This window comes from Panthera onca, chromosome A2 (genome assembly GCF_046562875.1).
Source record: "Panthera onca isolate mPanOnc1 chromosome A2, mPanOnc1 haplotype 2, whole genome shotgun sequence".
NCBI classification, from domain to species: Eukaryota; Metazoa; Chordata; class Mammalia; order Carnivora; family Felidae; genus Panthera; species Panthera onca.
The window spans coordinates 147,048,652-147,075,788 of NC_138340.1; the positions used below are offsets into that span (position 1 = coordinate 147,048,652).

The window sequence follows — 27,137 nt, forward strand, 5'->3', positions numbered from 1 at the left end:
TTTTATCCATATCAAAGTAATAGGTATGGTAATATGATTTTTGTTAATTCAAAGTTTCTTAAGGATACAACTAACTGTGTGCTAGAGAACAGATAAGCAATGGAGGAGTATCTCCCATTCAGTAGGTTATATTTTCACTTCATTGGTAGTATCCTTTGATGCACAAAAGTTTTAATTTTAACGAAGGGCACTTTATTTTATATTTTGTTGCTTGTGCTTTTGATATCATATCTAAGAAATCACTGCCAAATCCAGAATCTCATATTTACCTCTATTTGCATCTAAGAACTTTATAGTTTTAGCTCTTCCATTTAGATCTTTGATTCTAAAGGACTGATTTTGGATCGGTTTTGATCCATTCTGAGTTCATTTTCTGTGCATGGTAGGAAGTAGGACCAACGACCAATTTTGCTCTTCTACATTTGTCACCTGTATTACCCATTATTAGCATGAAGCCACTGAAAAAACCATCTGGATCATTTTCCTGAACATTTCTTTCTCCATATACTCAACCAGTAGTAGTTTCCTTCTTGATTTTTATAAATGAAACAATCTACATAATGTAAAATGTATTCCCTAATTGACTCCATTTTATTTAGTGTATAACAGGAAATCTTGAGCTACATTAGACATATCTACAGTAGGTCCAGGTTTTTTAATTTTTAAAAATTGGCAGGGGTGGTTAGTAAATCTCTTAAGTTTATTTTTTAATTTAATTTATTTTATTTTTTTTAACGTTTATTTATTATTGAGAGACAGAGACAGAGCGTGGGAGGGGCAGAGAGAGAGGGAGACACCGAATCTGAAGCAGGCTCCAGGCTCTGAGCCGTCAGCACAGAGCCTGACACAGGGCTCAGACTCACAAACCCAAAGATCATGACCTGAGCCGAAGTCTGACGCTTAACTGACTGAGCCACCCAGGTACCCCTAAGTTTGTTTTTAGGCTTAACATTTTACCACTCAGAATATAGTTGATGAGAAAATGTGATTGCTGCTTTTGCAATCTAATCTTGTTTTATTTGGTGATTCTTAGTCTGTATATCTTTTACTGAATGGCATGCCTTGATTAGAAGTTAGCTTACTAGTCGTTTTCTCCCCCCTTCATCTACAGTGTTCAGGGTGATGTAGTTTGCTGGGAGAAAGTGGTGGTGGTATGGTAGCCTCTACAGGGCTGTTGAATTCTCTTCTTTAGGGGCGCCTGGGTGGCTCGGTCGGTTAAGCGTCCGACTTCGGCTCAGGTCACGATCTCGCGGTCCGTGAGTTCGAGCTCCACGTCCGGCTCTGTGCTGACAGCTCAGAGCCTGGAGCCTGTTTCAGATTCTGTGTCTCCCTTTCTCTGACCCTCCCCCGTTCATGCTCTGTCTCCCTCTGTCTCAAAAATAAATAAACATTAAAAAAAAAAAAGAATTCTCTTCTTTAGCTTTAAAAACACAGTCTATCAGTACAGGATGGATGGGACGGGTCTTACACATTCTTCTGCTAACTGTCCAAAGGTTTCACTTCTAAAGTTGTCTAACTGTTCTAAACAAAGGAGGATATAACTTGCTTAGTTTTTTTGTTTTTATTTTTTTTAGTACTTGATTCTGAAACTTGAAAGGCCTGCTATAGTCCAGAACATCACATTTGGAAAATATGAGAAAACTCATGTCTGCAATTTGAAGAAATTTAAAGTCTTCGGTGGAATGAATGAAGAAAATATGACAGAGTTGTTGTCCAGGTGAGTTATGATTATGGGGAAGAAAGAGTTGTGTTTTAATTTTTTTTTTTTTTCAACGTTTTTTATTTATTTTTAGGACAGAGAGAGACAGAGCATGAACGGGGGAGGGGCAGAGAGAGAGGGAGACACAGAATCGGAAACAGGCTCCAGGCTCCGAGCCATCAGCCCAGAGCCTGACGCGGGGCTCGAACTCACAGACTGCGAGATCGTGACCTGGCTGAAGTCGGACGCTTAACCGACTGCGCCACCCAGGCGCCCCAAGAGTTGTCTTTTAAACAAGTTGTCGTCTTAGTTTTGTCTCTTTGTGGCTAAATCTGTATGGTTTGATTTTTTCTTTCAAGGGAGAAAAGAATATTTCTACTATTGTATTTCTAGTGCCTTATTTTAATATTGTGGCTTGAGTTAGCTTTTTTTTTTTTTTTTTTTTTTAACCAACAGCCACTACTAAATATTGTTACTAAAAAAGAAAGAATAAAATTTGGGTTTCTTTTTTCCTGCTTATTTTTCAGTCTTATTTTTGAACTGTAAATGACCTCAGTAGTATTTTCAGCGTTAATAAAAATCTTTGCTATAAAAATTATAGACTCTATCCAAAACATTAAGATCAATTGCCCTAATCCAGAAATAATATTTTGGTCATTTAGTAAAAATTAGAGACTAGAAAGAGAAAAGGTATAAGACTAGCACAGTACCTGCCACTTGGAAGGAGCTCAGTAAATATGAGTTTTCACAACATAGACCACGATGAATGAAAGTATTAATTTGCCCCATAGATCATGAAAAATCAGATAGCCAGTAGAGTGGGCAAATAAAGCCATATTGTTTTAGAATGTATTTATGATATAGTATGTCCCATCAGCACAGCATTTTATATGAGTAAATATTACGTCTATACTGCATTTGATTTAAGTCATGAAAGTGTTTTAGGACATAAGGCAACCTGAAGGTAAGTGACTTTCCCATAAATACTTGTGTTTCAATCCTAGTTGTTTATATTAGGTGATATGGATTTATTTTTATTTAAGGTGAAGTGGATGCTATTAAACTAATGGAGTAAGGTTGTCTTTGAAAATTTGTTGAGCTATAAAAGGAACATTATTGGGATCTTAATCAGAATTTTCTAATATTTGGCTCTAAGTTGACAGATGTGAGTGTGATTATTTTTAATTTTTTTCTTACTGCTTACATATTTTATGTCATTTTCAGTTACACACTAAGAATACTAGGTCCTATCACACATTTCCCTGCACTGTAGCCACATCCTTTAATTAACACTGAACATTTTTCATCAACCTTTATGTAACTGAGAGAACACAGTTACAATGCAGTTGATGTGATGTACAAGTTTTATTCTCATGTTCAACTACTACTTTACATTGTCTTGGTCATGTATTTTGTTTAACCTTAAGATCTGAATTTGTTTTAGTGTGTTAAATTATAAAGTCAGATTTGATAACCTTATTTTTATTCACAGTGGCTTAAAGAATGATTATAACAAAGAAACATTCACCTTGAAGCATAAAATTGATGAACAGATGTTCCCTTGTCGTTTCATTAAAATAGGTAAGGTTTTCAGCATTCTGAAATAGAAATAAATTCTTCATACCATCAGTCAGCAAACTACAGCCTGTGGGCTGAGCTGAATCCTTCAGGACTCCTGTTTTTTAAAACATTTTGAGAACACTGCCACACTTGTTATTCACTGGTTATATAAGTCTGTATCTTGCTTTTGCGCAACAAAGGCATAGTTGAATAGTTGCAAGAGACAAAATGTTTATTGCTTGGCCTTTTGCAGAAAAAGTTTTCTGATCCTTACTTTATACATCTATAACTAAATGACAATTATTTCAAGTGGGACCTTTTCCAAATATTTTTTCATTTGAAAGTTTTCTTAGAAGGTTTAATGAGAGGGGCACCTGGGTGGCTCAGTCGGTTAAGCGTCTAACTCTTGATTTCGGCTCAGTTCATGATCTCAGGGTTTGTGGACTTGAGCCCCCCTTCAGGCTCCGTGCTGACGTTGTGGAGCCTGCTTGGGATTCTCTCTCTGTCCCTCCCCCCGCCCCTCAAAATAAATAAATAAACTTAAAAGAAAAAAGGTTTAATGAGATAAGTGACTTGTTTCAGCTTTGATTGTTTCATAGAGGATTCATCAAGTTGTAAAGCTATAATATTCTAAAACTAAATACTGATGAATCCCTTAAGGCAATATATTATGGCTATTTCCTATTCTGCTTTTTTTTTTTTAACTTTATTTATTTTAAGAAAGAGACAGTGTTAGTTGGGGAGGGGCAGAGGGAGAGGGAGACAGAGAATCTCAAGCAGGCTCTGCACTGTCAGCACAGAGCCTGATGTGGGGCTCAAAGTCAGGAGCCGTGAGATTATGACCTAAGCCAAAACCAAGAGTTAACCAAAAGTTAACCAAGAGTTAACGCTTAACTGACTGAGACACCCAGGAGCCCCTCCTCTTCTGTTTTTTGTCTTTTTTTTCCTCATTAAACTAATTTTATGGCCCACTAATATGGTGCATTGTAATGTTTAAAAAATACTACCTAAGGCATGTATTTATTTAGCTTAAGACAGTATTTGTAATGCTTCCTTAAAATTATTAATTTTAGGGTTATTTTGCTTTTCTTTAGGATTTATTATTTCAAAGGTAGAAAAGTTGAGGACTTGACAATTTTAATTTGTATCTATGTTGCATAACTATGACAATATTATCTTAAAATTAGAGTGAATTAGATCCTTCAGAGAATAATAGTAATAAAAGCTAGAATCCCATGTTTTGATTTGAGAGAGAAAAATTCCTCTTTTGGAACAAGTAGTGTACCTCATTGTCATTGCCAACCTATCAAGAGGTGGCCTGTTCATTTCATTGAATCAAATAGTTCTATTGGGCAAAAGGAATATATTAAGGTCTTAATAAAGATTACTCTACAGGGAAAGCTGTTCTTAGAATATTTGGGCTATCCAGGGGCCCCTGAGTGGCTCAGTCAGTGAAGCGTCTGACTTTGGCTCAGGTCATGATCTTGCAGTTCACGAGTTTGAACCCCTCATCGGGCTCTGTGCTGGCAGCTTAGAGCCTGGAGCCTGCTTCACATTCTGTCTCTCTCTCTCTCTCTCTCTCTGCCCCTCCCTGCTCATGTGTGCGCTCTCTCTCTCTCAAAAATAATAAACATTAAAAAAATTTTTTTTAATTAAAAAAGATATTTGGGCTATCCACTGTGCTACTTTCTTTTATAACTATAGTTTCTGTTATTATAATGAATAATTGTAAATAAAAACCTATTTCCTGTTTTCCTGTGAGAATTTATGAAGAAGCAAATTTTTTTACTATGTTTAACTCTTGGTCCTTTTTTCTTTTTTTTTTAACCAAGTACTGGTTTCCTCAGTTTGTGGACTGCTGGCTCCTACAGCCCTTGGATAGTTACGTGTTTCAGATATACAAGTAGTGAAATATCTTATATTTTCCTATAAAGTACTTCTTCAGCTTCTATTTTGCTTCGTCATACAAAATGAAATTTCTTTTTTTTATGTGCTTTATTTGTGCTTTTTTTGCGTGATACCTACAGTCTTTGGTTTACATTTAAGGAAAATATGTTCTGCTACTGCTTCTATAGCTCTCAGTCTTCTAGTATTTGTCATTAGAAGAAGTGTGAATAAATATCTATTTAGGGAAGTTGCATAGTTTCTTAAAAATTTGTAGAACAGAGGTCTCTTCTTGATGAGTTAGACATTCAACTGCCCGAAGACAAGAAATTGGACTTCTTTCCAGCCTTTTTTGTCAGCCTTTAATTACAGAGTATAATGATGCCTTTTACTTAACCCTGGGTTAGTTTCATGGTTTTCAGGCAAATGTTAACTTGAGCTTTTCAAGTGATTATAGGCACTTACTAACTCATGATATTTAGGATATTAATATTTAGATAACTTCATATTTCTTTTCTTTTAAAAGATGTTAGTAATGGTCAGCTGTGTGTTTGCTTTCTAGTCTTTTCAACATTCTCTTGATATGTTTTGTTTGAAAATAAGGTAAATGTGAAACTATTAGGTTAGTATTTTTAGTTTATAACTGTTTTCTTAAAAGGTCATTCTGAAAAAGCACTTGTGATGTGTAGCTGTCTTTTGGTGGTGATTTAGCAGATATTTGTTTGCCTGCTTGGCATAAATTGTTAGAATGACTTGGATTTCTGTGGATTTTTTGGATTTTTGCAGCCTGGATAGTTGTGGGGGCTTCAGGGAGAAGCTTCAGCTCTGGCTGGATTGGGCCTGCATTCTGGATCCTCAAAAGTATTTAGAAGTCTAGAATGAATACTAAGTCTGGGACGGGTATGAGTGCCCTGATGGTGGCCCTTTATGAAAGCATGTGGAAAGGTGACATTTTAAGAAGTGTACTATTACGAGGAAAATTAATATAGTAGTAATAGCTTATAATAATAATAGCTGACATTTATTGAGCACTTACTGCATGCCAGTTACTGTGCTAGATGTTTTGTATACTTATTAATTCTATAAGAGAATAGATGCATTTCAGAGTGGTTAGTCTTGAACTTTTAAGATGATCTTTCAGAACTTTAAAATTACTGTCATCTTCTAACAGCTGTTTTAGCCATCTAGATAAGAGCTTCCTAAGGGATACTGCTAAAGCACACTGAATGTGTCACAGATGCATTTCATTGTGCTGAGGTGTTGAACCCCCCCCTCCCCCCCTTGATCCTAGAGTAACAAGAGCCTGCAGGCTCTTATCCTTGTTTGCCATAAACATTATCACTGTCTGTGCATGTCATTATGAAGAAGGTTGGGAAGCACTGATCCTGATCATATCCATGTCTGATTGTGCCATGAGGAAAACTGATGGTTGAGCCCTAGGATGCAAACTCTTAGCCTTAGGATGTGTATTAGCAGTTTCTAATCTTTATTTGAGGTGGGAGCAAAGGCATCTTTCATTGGGGAGCAAAGAACATGTGCTTCAAGCTGCAGATCACATTTAGATTTCTTTTTCTTTTTTTTTTTTAACTTTTTAAAAAATATTTATTTTTGAGGAGAGGGAGACAGCGCGCGAGCAGGGGAAGGGCAGAGAGGGAGACACAGAATCCGAAGCAGGCTTCAGGCTCTGAGCTGTCAACACAGAGCCCAACATGGGGCTCAAACCCATAGATCGCAAGATCATGACCTGAAGTTGGACGCTCACCGAGCCACCCAAGCCCCCTAGATTTCAGAAATATAATGTGTAGTATGTCTATTATGTATTATTACAATTATTAATGCTATAAAAATCATTTGTAAAATTTGAAGTGAGTGTACATTACTCTGCTTATTCTGTATAGATCCCTTCAATTTGTTAAAAAATTATACTCTTCATTCATCTTTAATATATGATTTTCTTGTTCTTTGAAAGGTTTTAAGCATTATAACTAATATTAGTCTAGAAATATTTCTGTTGGGTCATCCAGTATATAGACAAAATCTCACTAAAACACAATTGCTGAAAGGTCTTTAATAAAGTGAACATTTTATTGGGACTTGAGTAAGATATATTAAGATATTTTTTTTCCTCCTAATCTTATTGAACTTGGACCTGGAACTTCAAATTACTAACTAATGTCTGGTTATACTTAGAGACTATATGTTCTTTTGACCTTGGGTTTAGAATCCTATTTTATTTTGACTCCTACTACTTAATGGTTATTGCTGTGATGTAATAGATCAATTTTTTACTTTTTAAATGGTACTGCTACATAAAGGAATGAACACCAAAACAATGATGATAATTTAGTATTCAGTGGTATAAAACTTTTTGACATTTTTGTCATTTGCACATGTAAACTGAAAGCCATATTAAACATCCTAATAGTCAGTCATATATCCTAATAACTGGTGGCTACTGCCTTTGTGTGTCTTCACTCACACAGATAGGAAGTCATCTGACGTAGCTCCTCATTGAGCATGATGTGCTAAAAGAGAGCAGTGGACTTGGAAATCAATAGGTTTGATGTCAAATATGATGGCTATTCTGTTTTGATACTTAAAACTTGACAAGTGTTAGTTTCTGAATAGTTACATTATTCATTCTGAACCATATTAGTGTTACATTAAAACCCATTGGCTTATCTTACACTTTGAGTTAGTCTTTTATCCAGGCATGGTTTTGTAACATCATTCATTGTTCATTTAGAAATACAGTTTACTGAGTTATGCAGATTTCCCAAATGTGGAAACATTTCATTCTGTAATATTAAAAAAATCATGGTCATTAATATATCACCATCAGTCTCATCAGAAATTGCCTAAAAGTAGTTAAATCCACAACCTTAGATACCAATTTTCTGAAATTCTCATTTTTCCTTGAAAGCTTGAACTTTATCCTTGGCAACAAATATTGTCAGTTGTTTTCTTTGAAATGATTGATAAATATCTGGCATATACCCCAAACTCAATAATCATAGATTGCCTATAACTTTTTCTTTTAAGAGGAAATTGTATCCTATTGGTGGTGGTGGTGGGGACAAATGACAATTATAGCTCATAACTCAAACAGCTGTACGGGTTCTTTTGTTTGAGGTAACCGCCATGCTTTGGTATACAGTGGAAGTGCTTTATGTGTACTTGCCATTTTGTCACACAGAATATTAAAAAGATTTGTCCTTAATGTTAGGAATTTATTAAAAATTTTTATTGTGTCATCAAAGACATTCTTAAATGAATTGTCCTTTAAAAATTGTTTTATTTTAAAAAATAAAGAGGGAGGGAGAGAGAGTGAGCAGGGAAGAGAGGCAAAGGGAGAGAATCTTAAGCAGGCTCCACACTCAGCATGGAGTCCAGTGCGGGGCTTGATCTCACAACCCTGGGATCATGACCTGAGACGAAATCAAGAGTCGGATGCTCAGCCGACTGAGCCTGAGCCACCCAGGTGACCCTGTACTTTTCTTTCCTTTAAAAATTTTTTTTATTGCATTTACTTGTTTTTGAGAGGCAGTGAGACAGAGTGCAAGCGGTGGAGGGGCAGAGAGCGAAGGAGACAGAGAATCCAAAGCAGGCTCCAGGCTCTGAGCAAACGTTCAGCACAGAGCCCGACACAGGGCTCAAACCCACGAACGTGAGATCATGACCTGAGCCAAAGTCAGACACTTAACTGACTGAGCCATCCAGGCCCCCCCACCCCATGCTTTTCTTTTTAAACATTTTTTTTTTAATGTTTATTTTTGAGAGAGAGGGAGCACAAGCGGAGAAGGGGAAGAGAGAGAGGGAGACACAGAATCCAAAGCAGGCTCCAGGCTCTGAGCTATCAGCACAAAGCCAAATGTGGGGCTCGAACCCATGGACTGTGAGATCATGACCTGAGCTGAAGTCAAGCACTTAACCGATGTAGTTAGTATACCTTAGCTCCTGAGCCACCTTGGTGCCCCTGTATTTTACTTTTTTTAACTGCAAGTATATGATGGTGAGGAATACAGTGCAGTCTCTACTGTATCAAGAAAACTAACACATTTTCATGCTACTGCTTTTCATGGCACTGCTGATGTGTCGGAAGTTATACTCACCATTGTCTTTTCACCAAGAGTGCAAATGTCAGTACAGTTAAAAATGTAATCATAAATAATGATAAAATCTTAGTCTTATTATAAACAATGGTTTTGACCACTTGGTACATCCTGAAAAGGTTGCAGGGGTCCCTAAGAGACAGTGGATCATATGTTTAAAACCTTTACTTTGTTCTGTCATTACTGAAGTGAAATGTTACCTTCATCCTATGGTAGGTAAATTCCTCTGAATCTTGAGATTTTTGGATATACTTTTCTCCTTCAGTAATTTATCTTCCTTTTCCCCCACTAATATCAAACTTATAATTACTATGTATTTTTAGAATGTTTACTTTCTTTTCGATATTCTTGTGTTACTCATTTTTTAAAAACCAATTTGTTCAATTACATGACAAGAGATAAATGAATATTGGATGTCTGGCTGGCTCAGTCAGTGGAGCATGCGACTCTTGGGGGTGTGAGTTCGAGCCCCACGCAGAAATTATTTATAATCTTTAAAGAATAAAATGGATATGTACCATTGAGACTTTGATTGAGATTACATTAAATTTATAATTGGGGGGAACTGAGATGTTTACAACATTGAGTTTTTCCATTTAGGAACGTAGTATGTCATTTCGTTTTTTCATTTCTTAAGTAAAACTGTGTATTTTCTTAAATAGACCTTGCATATTTTAAACTTTCTTCTGAGATATTGTAAGTTCTTTTGGCCATTTTAAATAGGACTTTTTCATTATATTTCCTAGTTGGTTATAAGTAGAGGGAAAACTGATTTTCATGTTTACCTTGCATACAAACTTAAGTTTTCCTGTTGAATCTCTTGAATTATTTAAGAAGATAGGTGTTAATATTCCTCAAGTGTTAATATTTTTTAATTTGCATTTTTTTCTCACCACATTTGATAAGATCTCCCATATAGTGTTGCATAATAGAGATAATTGGGCTTTGTCTGATTCCTGACTTGAGTGGCAACATGTAATGTTTCTCCGTTAAGTTCAGTTTTTGAGGCCTTTGATATTAAAAAAAAAATCTAGCTTAGGTAGTTTTATTTTGCCTTCTATTTCTTATATATTGAAAGGGTTTTTTTAATGAATAGGAAATGAATATTATTAATTTACTCAGCACTATTTGAAGTTATCAAACACATTTCTCTTTTACTTTGTTAACATTGTGAATTATTAATATAGCTTCTGTTGTTAAACCATCCTTCCATTCCTGCAGTGAACTCCCATTTGGTTACAGTGAAAACCTGGTAGAATGTTTCTGCAACTTTTAAAAATTTTTGAATATATAGTTAGCTGAGATTAGCCTTAAGTTCTTTTTCTTCTGGTTTTGTTTTCAGGGTTATGCCACTTGTGAAGTAATTGAACTTTTGATCTCTTTTTGTGTGTTGATATAGTTTAATTTATATAGTAATTATTTGTTTATTGTGGGTTTGATAAAATTTGCCTACTTAGTCATCTAGCCTTGTCCTGTTTTTAGAGGGGTAAATAAATGAGCACTTTACTACTTATTTTATAGTGTTTTTATAGTCAAAGAATCCTCTAGATGGCATGATTCATATTTTCTTTATTTTTATTTTTGTTTTAATTTTTTTTACTGTAGCCCCAGCACCTAATAATACAGTGTTAGGCTTCTAGAAAATGTTCCGAAAATTTGCTGAATGAATTTTAATAGGCTCGAATAGTGATTTTACTTTGTTAAAGTTTTATTTGAACTATGTTAATTTTTTTTTTCTTTTTCTTTCTTTTTTATCTTCACAAAGTTCCACTCTTATCCTGGGGACCCAGCTTTAACTTTAGCATCTGGTATGTTGAACTTAGTGGCATTGATGATCCTGATGTAGTACAGCCCTGTCTCAACTGGTATAGCAAGGTAGGACTGTGCTTTAAAATCCTGATTTTATGTTTCTGATTCCTATAAAGGGAGACATGTGTCAGTCTTTTGTCTTCATTGCTATTGAGAATAATAATAACTGTTATGCTTAATTAACTAACATTTATTATTTACATTCTGCCAGCTGCTAAGAAATCTTTATGATGTATTTAATCATTACCACTCTGTGAGATAGGTACAATTATCATCCCTATTTTATAGATGATGAAATAGAGCACCGAGAGTTTAGTATCTTACCCAAGTCCACACAATTGTATAGTGCCCAAGCCAGCATATAAACTCAGATGGTCTGGCATTATATTACTACCTGTCTGACCCTGAATTTTGTTTTCAGCCTATATTGATAGAAATATTTAAACACAGTTTTTAGTGGACTAGCTTTGATTCTATATTGGTTTTAGAATACATTACTCCATTGTATTTGTTGAATAAAATAGGCATATTTTCTTTTAAAGAATTTGAAATAGTTTTTATAAATATTATGATCTTGTGCTTATAGGAAGTATAAGAATTATATTTAACAGTTGTATTCATAGACTATTTTATACAATAGATGCAGTCTGAAAAATGTGAGTTTAAATTATTGAGGAATAGATCTTCTGGGTTTTTTGCATACCCTTTATACTTTGTTTTTTGTTTTTGATGTATATTTATTCAACTCATGACTTTTTGGGGGGCGGGGCTCTCTTGTCAAGAAGATAGTAAAATTTTAGTCCAATCACCACTTCCTGTTATTTTTATTTTCAAGTAGGGGTGAACTGATCTACTCCTAGAAGGTTGGGAAGCAATGTAGATTCTTAGGTTTTTAGTGTAGAATTTCAGCTTTTTTCTGGTTAGTTTAATTGAGGAAGTCTTTGACTAATTTATTTTTGGCATTTGATTATATTCAACTTAAAATTGATGCCGACTTTTAGTATTTTCTGTATTTTTCATATATTCTTGGATTCCCTGTAATACTGTAAGTTCGTTCAAGGTAGAGACAATATTTTTAAATATTAAAAATCACCTTTACAGTGTTATACACATAATAGTACATACGTAACATCTTCTAAATTCTGTTGGTTCTTTTAAAAAATAATGGTTAAATTTCTCTGTTACTGAATAAAATTTTCCCTTTAGCCTATGGTGTGTGTGTGTGTGTGTGTGTGTGTGTGTGTGTGTGTGTGTGTTTTCTTTAACATACTCACACAAATCTCTTGATATTGTAGGAAGTTGCACATTTCACCTGTTCACCCCCAGCCTTGTGGAGAGATTATATTTGAGAGCATAAAATTGTTCAGCCTCGTTCACTTTTCAAGTTCTCTGCATTTATTATGAACCTTTAGAAATTAGATAACTCTTCATCCTCTTTGAGTTTTAGTGTTTTTCTTAAAGCATTAAAATTCTATTATTTCATAAATTTTCTCCTTCTATGTATCTGTATACAACTTGATAGAAAACTTAAAATGTGGATATGACTCACATTCCTAAAGGCAACATGATTAAAAGGTATCACTGTTTAGTATGTTTCTTGATAGTCATGATAAATCTTTATTTAGAGGCCAAGGGTAATAAATTAATAATGTAAAGTTAGGTTGGATAAATAATCTTTTGTTATTTGAAAGGAAAATCATGGTTAACTGTAATACTTAAGGAAAGATATTTTGACATTTTATTAATAAAAAAATCAGCCAACTATAAGCTTATTTGTGTTTCAAGTCTTATAAATCTTCTAAAAGATAGTATTATTTTTTGCCTTATTAAAGAATAATGCTTATAAGAAAATCATATTTTTGTTTGGTCATCATGCATTGCTTTTTTGTCATTAATTTTGTTAACTTAGGAAATTTGTGGAAATTTCATAAAGTATTCTTGAAGTTACTTTTTCAAAAAAATCTGAGCTTGTATTTTTGGCATTCATCCTATTAGAGAGTTAATAAGCTCAACATTCTTTTTGGATTCTAGTTAATTGAGATGTTTACTTTATAGCTATTTAATAGATAAGGTAGCTAGGCTTGGAAAAAATTATAAAATTTAAGTAATCTCTTTCTGAACATTTTGAGGCATAAAACCTGTTTGTGAATTTTGAAATATATAAACATTGGATAATATTTGCTTTTCAAGTAATAACTTATTACTAAGAACCAAGAACAAAAAGCGTGATGACTTCTGTGTATCGTGTAATGGTTTCTGTGCTTTCAGTACCACCATTGCAATCTGATTAGTAAAAGCTATAGACGTTATAATCTTGGTAGTCTTCAGTGGTCTTTGATAAACAGTTTTTCTGCTGCTTTTCTTAAAAGTTCAGGCTCAAGGTTTGGTTTCATCTTTTTGTATCTTTCAACTTCATGAAATATATACCTGTGGGTATATTTGTATAGATTTATCTTTTTCATATCTTTCTGCTATATACTTTGTGACTTTTGGCAAGCGATTACAATTGACTAAGCTTTAATTTTGCCATTTCAAAGTGGGAATGATAATGATACTAATGAAGAGTGTTAGTACAGTGCTTAGCACATAGTAAACACTCACTTTAGGTTTGTTGTCACTTGTTATTGCCTACAGTAATAACTAAGCAAATCTCTTCTTTTCATACTTTCTCTTGTGTTCCAGTAGTACCGTGAACAGGAAGCCATTCGCCTTTGCCTAAAACACTTTAGACAACACAACTATACAGAGGCCTTTGAATCGCTGCAAAAAAAAACCAGGATTGCCCTGGAACATCCCATGTTAACAGATCTACATGATAAACTGGTGTTGAAGGGTGATTTTGATGCTTGTGAAGAATTGATTGAAAAAGCTGTAAATGGTATGTTATAGACGTGTAAACTTAGTTTGGTTATTAGAGTGACTTCAAGTGTATACAAGAAACAGTTTTTTGAAAAGAATATAAGCTTATGCCAATTATTAGTTTACTTTTTTCCCTGTCTTTTCATTCTGTAAAGATTGTTAGCTTGTTGAATTATGTGCTTCTTTTATATAAAAATAGGTTCATAATGAGACTTGAAAAACAAAAAAGAAACATATTTGAACTCACATATCTAAATCTAAGTTGCCATCTTAGGAAACCATGGAAGGATGCATTTCTGAATGCTAACATTGACTAGCACTAAACAATGTTTAAAAAAATGCTTTAAATGCTACCTTCTATGTTAGAGGCCTATTTATTCCTTTATGTATTTTTGTTGATATACAATTACCAATTTTAATGACATAATTTGGCATAATGGATAGTTGGATATGCCAAAAAAACATTATTAGTTGAAAGCTATAATGAATTAGGAGATTTGTATTGGAAATATCTGTGTGGTATGGATGCTGCATATTTGCTGATTTTCTTGGGTGGTTTGTAATCTGGTTTTGAAAGAAATGTGAATATCAGAACGCGATATACTCTCCAGAGGTAATTGTTTTGGATGATGGCACCTATTTGAATATTTAAAGTCTTATGTTTTGTTATTTTCTTTTATTTTTCTTTTATTTTTTTTATTTTTAGCAAGAGTGTGTGAGAGAGAGGGAGGGAAGGAGGGAGGGAGGGGGAGAGAGAGTGAGTGAGAGAAAATATTTTTTAAGCAGGCTCCATGCTCAGCACCAAGCCTGTCACAGGGTTTGATCCCATGACCCTTAAGAGATCATGACCTGAGACAAAATCAAGAGTCGGACACTCAACCCACTGAGCCACCCTGGCAACCCTGTTTTGTTATTTTAAAAAAGGATCTCTGTTATAGAATGGCATTCTTTTAAAAAATCTCCCACTAACTTTCACAGTGACAAAGAGCAGAATACGTGCTTATGGTATAATAAAAAACAAATAAACATTTGGTCTTTGTCTCCTAAAACTATTGGAATTTGGTGGAGGGATAAGAGTGTCTTAGATATTGAAATGACAGGTGGCTGGGGTCCCTAGATAGATTCAGATTTCTAGAAACACAAACCACGTGTGCAGAGGGCTAGAACTTTCAGCGCCACCCTGAACTCTGGGGAGGGGAGAGGGGTCAAAGACTGAGTTCAGTCACCAGTGGCTGATGTTTTAATCAGTCATGCCTAGGTGGTGGAGCCTATCCACCCCCCCCCCCCCAAAAAAAAAGAAAAGCCTTAAACATTGAAGTGCCTGAAGAGCACATGGAAAACACACACACACACACACACACACACACACACACACACACACTCTCTCTCTCTCTCTCTCTCTCTCTCTCTCTCTCTCTCTCTCTCTCTCTCTGGTTTTATTATCAGTCCTGAAGGGGGTTGTGGGAACCCCAGATTCGTACACAGTAAATCAGAAGTACAGGTGGCCTGGGACTTGCAGTTGGCATCTGAAGTGGGGTAGGCTTGTGGGACTGAGCCCTTTCACTTATGGGGACCTGTTGGTAACTTCAGGCAGATAGTGTCAGAATTGAAATGTTGGATACATCCCATTTGGTGTCAGAAAATTGGAGAAATGGTTGGTGTGAAAAAAAAAACCCATACGTTTGGTATCAGAAACACTGTGAGTAAAAACAGCTCAGTGTTCAGTATAAAACTTGTGGAATGAAATTTGGTGATTTTTTTAATAGGGAGAAAGAAAAATAGACTTTCTCAGTTCTGTGCTTTCATATAGTTTAATCTTATTGCTGTTACCATTTGTTATTAGATGCTCATTTATCAGATAGGTTGACTATTTTACAACTGAAGAAAATGGAACCAGTACAGCCTACTTTGAGTTTATAAATTTTAAATTAACTTAAAATGAATTGCTTCTGGCTTCATTGCTTTGTAATAATCAACTTGTCTCTTAGCTTTATACATTGTTAGGGCTTATTTATATTTATTTGGTAATGATTCTTGCAAATAAATGATTACTGTTTGGGGTGAGGTAGAAGGGGGAAAGGAACTAGGGAGCAGATTGGGAAGAAAAAAATTTTTCCCATATTGGTAATAAAATAAACATTGGAATATAAACAAATAGAATATGTATGATTATTAATCTCTTCCCAAACCATTCAAATGCCACCAGTGAAAGTATAAATGTATGTATGCCATTTTTTTTTTAATCTTTATTTTCAGAGAGGGAGAGAAAGAGCATGCGTTAAAGCACGTGCACACATGAGCAGGGGAGGGGCAGAGACAGAGGGAGGGAAAGAATCCCAAGCAGGCTCCATGAGCCCGATGCTGAGCTCAATCTGGGCTTGATCTCACAAACACGTGAGATTATGACCTGAGTCTAAATCAAGAGTCAGAAGGTTGACTAACTGAGCCACCCAGGCCCTCCTATGTATGCCATTTCTGAGAATGAGGAAGTCATACGTGCTTTCATGGTTTGTTACTTTTGTTTCAGATCTTTAAGGCATGTAGTATTTTATTAAGGTAAATAACAATGACAACAAAAGCAACTGGCAACTTTATGCTATGACTAGGCTAGAAACAGTTATATTTAAAAACTGTGTCTTTAGGAGACACCTGAGTGGCCAGTCACTTAAGCATCCAACTCTTGGTTTTGGTTTAGGTCATAATCATGATTCCTGAGATGGAGCCCTGAGTCAGGCACTGACAGCTCAGAACCTGCTTGAGATTCTCTCTCCTCCCTACCCTCTCTCTGCCCCTCCCCTGCTCATGTGCTCACTCGCTCTCAAAATAAACAATAAATTTAAAAAACTAAATAAAAACTGTGTCTTTATAAATATACTCCTATAAGAGAAACTGTTAAAACTATGTGAAACTCTGATACTACAGAGACTTATTGGCTCTAGGAAGGACCCGAGTTTAGGGAATATTGGTCGTAACTCTGTTCTAGAGACTTAGAGCTAAGTCATGTTTTTTGTATTCCTAAACTGGCTTGGAACAGTATTTAGTTAATAAACATTCCTTTCAGGGTTGTTCAGTTGCTGCTGACTTCACTGATGATGATTTGTTGGACAAATAAGGAAGTAAACACTGAAGAGTTTTTTGGCTTGTGTTCCACTAAAAACATAGAGAAGGGCAAGAAGTTCCTGTTTGCTAAATAGGAAAGTTGAGAGAATGAAAAGCATTTTCTATGAAGCATCTTATAATGGATGAAACAAAAAATGATTTTTTGTATATATTAACATGTTCTTCAAGTATGGTATTTTAAGAATGTGTCTAATAGGCTTCCTAGTTGTTAGAAACATCCCTGCATTTAACAGAAGACCATGGAGGAGGGGAAGGGGGAAAAAAAAAGAGGTTAGAGAGGGAGGGAGCCAAAACATAAGAGACTCTTAAAAACTGAGAACAAACTGAGGGTTGATGGGGGGTGGGAGGGAGGGGAGGGTGGGTGATGGGTATTGAGGGCACCTGTTGGGATGAGCACTGGGTGTTGTATGGAAACCAATTTGACAATAAATTTCATATTAAAAAGAGAAAGAAACATCCCTGCATTTACATTTAATTTCGTGACAGGTGATTCCTGAACCAATTAATGCTACTTTTTTGTTGACAATGTCTGGGGAGAAGGTAGAGTCCAGTGATTATGGGCAAAAGTAATCACCTAGGAACAGGAACTCATGACTTTGCAGTGTTTATCTTATTTCCTCTTGAAATTAAAGTTTGCTTTTGTGAGGTAAGGGAGTGATAAAGTTTAGTAAAGTTTAGTAAAATCAAGTTTAATAAAAGGGTCCAAAAGTTTCAGCTGGAGGTCTTTATTGTCTTCCCACTTTCCCTCCTCTTCTCCCTTTTCTTTCTCCTCTTTTATCTGTTTCTTCTCACCCCGTGGTTTACGCAGTGGTGGTTAATTATGTGGCTGGCCTGTTTCCCTGACAGCATTTTTTTTAAGTGAGATCTCTAGGCTTGTTGGAGTTTCTAGCCTTTGTGGCAGGGTTGTTTTTTTTTTTTTAATTTTTTTTAACGTTTATTAATTTTTGAGACAGAGAGAGACAGAGCATGAACGGGGGAGGGTCAGAGAGAGAGGGAGACACAGAATCTGAAACAGGCCCCGGGCTCTGAGCTGTCAGCACAGAGTCCGACGCGGGGCTCGAACTCAAAGACTGTGAGATCATGACCTGAGCTGAAGTCGCTCAACCGACTGAGCCACCCAGGCGCCCCTGTGGCAGGGTTTTTAACTACAGATCTAGTATTGTTAATGGCTATAGGGCTGTTCATATTCTATGTATCCTGAGTGAGCATGGGTAGTTTGTGTCTTTTTTTAAAGTTATTTATTTTGAGAGAGAGAAAGCTCATGAGGAGGGGAGGGGTAGAGAGAGAGAGGGAGAGAGAGAATCCCAAGCAGGGTCTGAGCTGTCAGTGCAGAGCACGACGCGGGACTCCATCCCACAAATCGCGAGATCATGACCTGAGCTAAAACCAAGAGTTGGACGCTTAACTGACTGAGCCACCCAGGCACCCCAGTGGTTTGTACCTTTTAAAGGACATGCCCATTTCATCTAAATTAGTGCATTTATTGGCATAATGTTGTTTATGCCTTTATGGCACCTTTATGTCTTATTTTTTATAGTGGTAATTTTTGTCTTTTGTATTTGTCTTTTTTTGTCTCAGCAGTCTGGCTAGACATCTATTAGTTTCATTTTAAGAAAACAGCTTTCGGTTTCTTTGTTACCTCTCCTCTCACCCGTGTGTGTGTGTGTGTGTGTGTGTGTGTGTGTGTGTGTGTGTGTCTGTTCTGTTTCATTGATTTCTACCTTTATTATTTCCCTTTTTTTCTGCATAGTGTAGTTTTAATTTGCTCTTTTTCTAATTTCTTACAAATGAAACCCGAGGCCATTAATTTGAGATCCTTCTTTACTAATACAAGCATTTAGTGTTAAAGAATTTTCTTTTAAATGTAGTTTGCTCCCTGGTGAGTCAGATACTTTCCCAGGTTGAGTTGTTGCACAAAGAAAACTGTAGCATAGAAGGAGATCACAGGGGATGGCTTCCAAAACTGTGACTCCCAAAGAGGGGATAAATGGGTTCCTTTTGTTTAGGGTTAGGATGAATATTTAGATTGGGAAGCCTTGTGATCTCTTGTAGAGAAGGGCATAAGGTCACCATGTGCCTTAAGGAAACGTGCCTACACATAGATTGTATGTCATGTGAATGAAGCCGAGTCTCCTCTTTGGGCAGAGGTTTTAGTATTATAATGAGGTAAAGGTTGTTGTGAGTCATTCCATAGGTCACCCCATGGTCCTTCTGCACGGGAGTTGGGAGTTTAGCTGAAAAGGTCTGGGTGGTCTGAGCCTGTGGGGTCTTGTCAGGGCCCTCGCCATCACCTCATGAGTGGTTTCAGGTTTCATTTGCCTGAGTTAAGAGCTAAACCAGAAAGAGGAGCTTAAGGAAAAACAAGACAAATGCTCGAAAGTACGAGCTGGTGGGTCTTGGGATCCGGACAGTGACATAAACACTGCTCACTGTATATCACAAGTTCTGCTTTGTTGTGTTTTCACTCCTGTTCAGTTTAAAAGACGTATGCATAATGGCACACTTTTCTTTCCAGCCCTCCTTATGCCTTATTTTGTTCTCTTGTGCTTAATCTTTTGGTCAGGATATCTAGTACAAGGGTGAGATGACATAATGATAGTGGATATCCCTATCTCAAAAGAAATGTTTTCAGCATTTCATTGCAAAGTATCTTACTTGATCTGGGGTTTTGGAGCTTCTGTATTAGATTCCTAGATTGCTAAGAGTTGATGTTATTAATGGGTATTGAATTTTACCACTTTTTCGCTATCTTTTGTGATACGATTTTTTCCTCCTAAATTCTATTCATATGTGAAATCACAGTGATTGATTTTCTAATGTTAAACCTCAGATATATTTAACTTCTCATTTCTCAGATAAGCCTATCTTCCTTACATAATTTTTGGTCTATTTTGGACATAGATGGACTAATGTTTTGTTAGAATTCTTCCAACTATTTTCATTAGTAAGATTGGCCTTGTAATTTTTACGTTTCTCTTCAGGTTTAGCATCATTGTTACACTGATCTCACAGAAAAGGTTGAGCTAAACTTTTCTTCCTGTAATCTGAGTATGTGTAAGATTTGAATTCTTTCTCCTGTGCTTGGTAGAACTTGTCATAATGCTCTCTCTGCTTCGAAATTGCTTGGAGGAAATACTTTTGTCTATCAATTCAACTTCTTTAAATGTAGGACTGTTCAGGGTTGTTTGGTTGGTTGAGCGTTTAACAAGATATCTTTTTCTAGGAATTTGTCAGTTTCACTTAAAATTTCAAACTTGTCGGCATGAAAATATACATGATATCCCCTTGTTTAATGTTTTCAGGACTTCTTGAAATGTCTCTTTTCATTCTTTCTGTTTCTCATTTATGAATTCTTTTTTTCCCCCCATCACTCTTACTGTCACCAGAAGCTTATCAAGTATATACTGGTCTTTTGAGGAAACCAATTTCTGGTTTGTTGATTCTTTCCATTACTTCTAATATCTTCGACTGTTGCTCTATGTTTAATGTGTCTTCTTTCTCTCTTTGGCATTAATTTGCTGTCTTTTTATAACTTACTGAGATGCATGCTTGGCATATTAATTTCCAGACTTTGTTATTTTCCCATGTATGAATTTAAGGATATAAATCCCCCTCTACTTATTTTTAGTTGTGCTATGAAGTATTTTCATTTTTGTCCAGTTCAGTAATTTCATTATGAAATAATATGGCTCTTTTGTGAGCCATAGTTAGATAGAAATGTAGTTTTGTTTTTAATTTCCAAATATGTTATGATTTTTTTTATTGTTGTAACTGATTTCTGGCATGAATGCATGTATTGTATTTATAGGATTTATTTAGAAACTTATTTATTTATAAACTTATTTATAAATACAGTATGTATTTATAGGATTCTAGTTCTTTGAAATTTGATAAGACTTACTATGGTCCAGTCTGTTTAATTTCTATAAACATATCATACATACTTGGGCAGAAAATGAATTCTTTATTTGTTAAGGTAATTTTCTATATATGCCCAATTGGTCCAGTTTGCTAACCATGTTTCATAAATTTTCTTTACTGAGAGTGATTTTATCTGATTCTCTCAGTTACTAAGAAAAATATTAAACTTTCCAGTGTGATTTTAGAATTGCCTGTCTCTTATAGTTCTGTCAAATTTTGCTTTATAGATTTTGAAAGCCATGTTTCTAGGTATATATACATATTAAATTCTTTAATTTTGAATTAAATCTTTTATCATTATGAAATATGTTTTTATCTCTAGTGGTGTTTTTGCTTGAAAAGGTATAAATTACATTAAGCTTACATTAAGCTTTTCATTTGGTGTTTGCATAACATCTATTTTTACCTTTTATTTTCAGCCGTTATATATCCTTTTGTTATTTTTTATTTTTATTTTTAATGTTTATTTATATTTGAGAGAGAGAGGGATGCTCACGCATGAGCAGGGGAGGGGCAGAGAGAGAGGGAGACAGAATCTGAAGCAGGCTCCAGGCTCTGAGCTGTCAGCACAGAGCCCGATGCAGAGCTGAAACTCACATACCATGAGATCATGATGTGAGCTGAAGTCAGATGCTATGAGCCACCCAGGTGCCCGTCTGTATTCTTTTTTTAAAAGAAGGATTTAGTTTGATTTAAAAAAAAAATCTGCCTTCTTTTGATTTGAGCATTTATTTACTTCATATGATTGAATTATTGGTAAATATATAGGTTTAATCTTACCATTTTACGGTATATGTTTTGCCGTATCTTTCATTTTTTGGTTGTTGTCTCTTCTTTGCTTTTAATCTTTTCATTGTTTTTCTTTTTGTTTTTCTTTTTTTAAGTTTATTTATTTATTTTGAGAGAGAGAGCGTACACACAAGTGGGGTAGGGGCACAGAGAGAGGGAGAGAGAACTCCAAGTAGGCTCCATGCTGACAGTGCAGAGCCTGACATGGGACTGCAGCCCAGGAACTGTGCGACCATGACCTGAGCCAAAATCAAGAGTCGGGTGCCCAACCGAGTCACCCAAGTGCCCCATTTTTTTCTTATGTTTGTTTGGAAGCAGCATACTCTGTTTATCTAGACTATATGATTAGTCTAGAAATTATACCAAGTACACATATTTAACAGAATTCATCGGTACCTTTACCCTTTTCCTGTACTAGAACTTAGTGGATTTTCAACTCTCATCTATTCACCTTCCAGTTCATATGCTATTGTTGTCCATTATTTTGATACCATATTAAAAGACTCTATAAAACTCAATTTTCAGCCAGTGTTCATTAAGTTTTCCTAAATATTTACTAGTTTTTTTGTTCTTTGTTGATGTTTGCATCTTTGACCTTATATCTAGGATCAGTTTTCTTCTGCCTTAAGCATATCCTTTGGAATTTCTTCTAATGTAGGTGAACTCTCTCGGTTTTTCTTTGCTTGAAAATTTTATTTCTTTTCTTAAAGGATATTTTTGCTGAATATGGAATTCTAGGTTGACAGTATTTTTTTTCTTTTTTAAATTTTAATATTTTTAAATTTTTATTTATTTATTTATTTTGAGAGAGAGAGTGAGGGAGGGTCAGAGAGAGAGAGAATCCCAAGCAGGCCCCACGTTGTCAGCGCACAGACCAATGTGGAGCTTGATCTCACAAACTGAGATCATGACCTGGGCCAAAATCCAGAGTTGGACGCTAAACCTACTGAGACACCCATGCACCCTGAGGGTTATTTTCTTCAAATACATTTTGGATATCAGTCCACAGTTAACTAGCTTCCATTTTTCCTATCGAGAGTGTACTGTAATTCTCAACTGTTGCTCCTTGGAATGTACTCTTTTTCCTTATGGCTGTTTAAATATTTTATTTTTGTTTTAGATGATTTTATTTTATTCTTTTTAATTTTTTTAATGTTTATTTTTGAGAGAGAGAGAGAGAGAGAGAGAGAGTGAGCGTGAGCGGGGGAGGGGCAGAGAGCGAGAGGGAGACACAGAATCTGAAGCAGGCTTCAGGCTCTGAGCTGTCAGCACAGAGCCCAGTGCAGGGCTTGAACTCAGACACCATGAAATCAGACCTGAGCCGAAGTCGGACCCTCAACTGACTGAGCCACCCAGGTAGACTATTTTTGTAGTTACGTTAAAAGGGCAACGCCAGTGTGGCAGCCCTGTTAACTATTGTGTATTTTGGTTTTCTTTTAGTCAAATATATGTTGCCTTTGTCATACATTTCTTTCATTTTCTCATTTATCCTTTTTAAATGCACATTTACTTTGAACTTTTCAAATTTCTCTAAATTCTTGATCTCCTTTCTATGACTATAAGTGGGGTTTTCTCTCCTTGCACTTTGGCCTTCATTTATGTGATATTTTTTTTTCTTCCTCTTTACCTTCAACTCTGACAATTCATGTTTTATTTCCTTTTATTGTTTCACTGTGTCTTTTTCAACTGTTTACATCTCTTAATGTTTTATAGAGAGGGTTGTTGCTTAACTTTTTTACATCCATAGAGAGGTATTTGGTTGTTTTTATCTACATCTTCCTGTTGAATCAGATTCATTTGCCACTTTAAAAAGTTTCTTTCTTCCTTTTCCTTTTTATATCTTTGTATGAAACTTGAGTTGATTATTTCTGAGTAGTACTAATCTTTAAATGAGGTGAGTTTTTCCTCACTATTTTAGGGAAGTTCCTGTGGGTCAGGAGATATGGCTGTGTTCCAGGATAGCAAGATTTTTCCTTATGATACTTCTTTTCCTTTCAGATACTGTTTCTTCGCAGCAGTGCTCATCATATAAAATCTCTCCTTTTTTCCCCCTGATTGCCATCCAAAATGTTGCTTCTTCCTGTAATTCCTGTTCATTCATGCCTGTTTGTTCCCTGCCCTGATTACTCCTTTCCATCACTATTCACTTCCAACTAATTCTTCAAGGCCAGCTCTTCCAAGATCGTTTTTTTATTATTCCCACACATCAATTGCTCCCCCTTCTCCACTCCTATCTGCTTTTGTGCCGTATTTCTCATTTTGTGCATCAAAGCTGGTTAGTTTTCTGCTAAGTATAGTTCCAAACATCACATCATTGTCACTGTCATAACTAACATGTATTTGAAGGCTTTGCAATGTGCCATATACCTTTTTAAACCCTATTTATGAATTAATTTATGTAGTTATCATACCTACCTTCTAGGGTAAGCGCTGTTGTTATCCCCATCTAAAAAAAGCAGTTTGCCTAAGATAGTGCAGGTGGTAAGTGGCAGAGCTAAGATTTGGATCTGTACTTTACTATGCTTTCCTGTCCTAGTAAATGTTTACTGCTTCAGTTTCCCCAGTAGTTATTATTATTGTAGTATAAACTGCCATAATTATGTCTCTTTGCAGAATTCTAACAAACTGCTGAAAAGCATATATTTTTTTAAAAATCTGCTTTATGCAGCCATTATTATTCTTGAATTATCAAAAAGGACTTTATGTTCTACAAGTTACTGCCTATAAGTGATTTTGTATTTCTTCTGAATGTCATCTCTGTTTTTTTTTTTTTTTTTAATTTTTTTACATTTATTTATTTTTGAGAGACAGAGTGGCACAAAGTGAGAGTCGGGGAGGAGCAGAGAGAGAGGGAGACACAGGATTGGAAGCAGGCTCCAGGCTCTGAGGTGTCAGCACAGAGCCCGATGCGGGACTCGAACCCACAGACTGTGAGATCATGACCTGAGCCGAAGTCGGAGGCTCAACCAACTGAGCCACCCAGGCGTCCCTGTCATCTCTGTTTTGATGAGAAATCAGTCTGATAGAAGTTTGGGTTTAGGCTACAGTACTATAATCCATGCTCTCTCTCTCTTTTTTTAATCTTTGATGAGGTTTGAATTTTTTTTTTTTTCTTTTGGTAAAAACTTCCTAAGTTGCATTTTTTTATCATGTACTTTTTGAGAGGATATTCACTACTAGAGACAAGAACATCTTGTGCCTAGTTAGGACTGTATGAAATGTGTTTATTATAGTCTTAATCATAGGTGAAAAAAATGAGGTGGTATTGGACCTGGAGACTTTAAATAGTTAGAAAATTGTTAGCAACTAGGTAATAGCATGCTTTCTCCTAAGTGATATTTTCATTTCTTTTGGATAGTTTTACTTTTTATCAGACCTTCTGATTTCCTGCTTTTGATGTTTGTCAGAAATAGAAATATTAGCAACTGCCTGGCTTCCTCTTAAAACATAGAAGTAATTTTTAAACTTAGATAGTTCACAAGAATGTTTAAATGCCTCAGTTTTTAATTTGTTTTAATAGTCTAAGTTTTGGCTGAGTCATATAAAATACCTACAAGTAGGAATACTGAAACAAAAGGCAAGATCTTTCAAGAATTAGAAATATAGGGAACATGCTGAAACTGTTTAGGGTGGAGAGGTGTCAATTTTTTATTTATTTTCAGATCTTAAAAGGGAATTCTTTTAAATTAAAAGAGGTAAAGGTAATTTTAGTTTAAGGTACCGAAATCAACGTATTTTGAAAAAATCTTTACCCTGCTTTAGTCTTTGCAGCATTTTTATTGATTGTTTCAAGGGATTTCAAGCTTGTTCGATTTCTAGACATTTCACTTTTTCTATTAAAAAAGTAAAGTTTCTTTAGTATATCTCTTATGGATTTAAAGCAATTTTAATATTTACCAAAGCCTTAATAAACATTTCCATTATTACTTTTCTTTTTGAAGACATAAAAGAAGACTCTTAAAGCATGTTATTCTGCTGAAAGTAGCCACTCCATGTAACATACTCCAGATCCAATCTGGACTATTTATTGGTAACCCAGATTACCTGGCAAGAGGCAGTAATGCATATTAGAATAGATTAAACGAGAGTCATCCTTCGTTTATCATGTTCCTCTGTACAATACAAGCTTTTTAAAAATTGTTATAGAATTTTTGATATAGAGTGGTTAGATGATTTAATACTGTAACATGTAAGAAGGTCAATAAACTAATAATAGAGTTGGGTAGGTGGAGTGTAGAAAGGAATATGAGAGGGCTGGAATTCATAGATTTCTACCTTTGTCTTATGTTAAGCCATGATTTCTCCAAAAGAAGAAGTGTTTTGTTTTTTGGTAGAATAGCTAGATTCTCAAACAAGCCATTGCTTATAAGGAACCATTTCCAACTGACAGGAATGCTTTGGGTAAGTAAGTAATCCAGAGTAGGGACAAACCAGCATTCCAGAGAAGAAATGAAACATAACAAGTAAACTTTAGCCACAGTAGCCCATAGGTTTTTATAGGGAGATTACATTGTTTCCTTTAAATCAAAAATAATTTTTTCAACTCTTTTAGTTTTATTCTTTTAATATTGGATTTGTTTAATATGTAGTAGAATGATTTGGTATGGCAAGTTTTATTTTCCAAAGTCTTGCTTTTTTTTCCATGTGTTATTGAATAGGTAAATTTTGCCATGTCTGTTACAGTGTTTTATCTTAGATGTAATTAAAAACAAACTGATCCGTCCTATGTCTGTTTTATATATATATATATACATATATATATATATATATGTATATATATAATACACACACACACACACACATATATACATATGTATACATATATATATATAAATATATATATAAAGGTGTATATATATATATATATATACACACACATATATAAAGGTGTATATATAGGTATATATATAAAGGTATATATATAGGGGTGTGTGTGTGTGTGTGTGTGTATATATATATATATGTGTATATATATAGGTATATATATATTTTTTAGAGTCCTTGGGCATGTTATTTAACTTTTCTGAGCTTTGACTTTTTAATCTTTGCAATAATTAATAATCATCATTCCATAGGTTTATTTTAAGGAGTAAATTAGTTTAACCTTTGTGGTGTCTTGCTCACAGTTGGTACTCAGCAAAAGTCAGTTCTTTTTTCTTTGGTAAGATCTTTTTTGAAAAGCTATTTCCAGATTTGATAATGTTATATCTGAATAATTTTCTTTAGGTTTCATAATAGTCTCCACAGAAGAGTAGGAGACATCAAAGAGAATTGTTGTCTTTTAGAATAGTGAACACAAAAGGAATTCATTAGGGAGAGATGGAGACAAATTTAAAAGTTCCCCAAATAATTTTTTTTTCCAAACGTTTGCTTGACTACTCTGG

General features: G+C 35.1%; 1 protein-coding gene across 3 annotated transcripts in view; it reads left to right on the forward strand.

The window, feature by feature from the left end:
- The window catches only part of MKLN1 (muskelin 1), a 379,442-nt gene that overhangs the window by 251,030 nt on the left and 101,275 nt on the right, over nucleotides 1-27,137 (forward strand). For all 3 annotated transcript variants that reach the window (XM_078439319.2, XM_060633171.3, XM_060633170.3), the window contains 4 exons: nucleotides 1,575-1,717; nucleotides 3,192-3,280; nucleotides 11,021-11,130; nucleotides 13,750-13,942. In XM_078439319.2, the coding sequence (XP_078295445.1) occupies nucleotides 1,575-1,717; nucleotides 3,192-3,280; nucleotides 11,021-11,130; nucleotides 13,750-13,942 (535 nt within the window). The remainder of the gene's footprint in view (nucleotides 1-1,574; nucleotides 1,718-3,191; nucleotides 3,281-11,020; nucleotides 11,131-13,749; nucleotides 13,943-27,137) is intronic.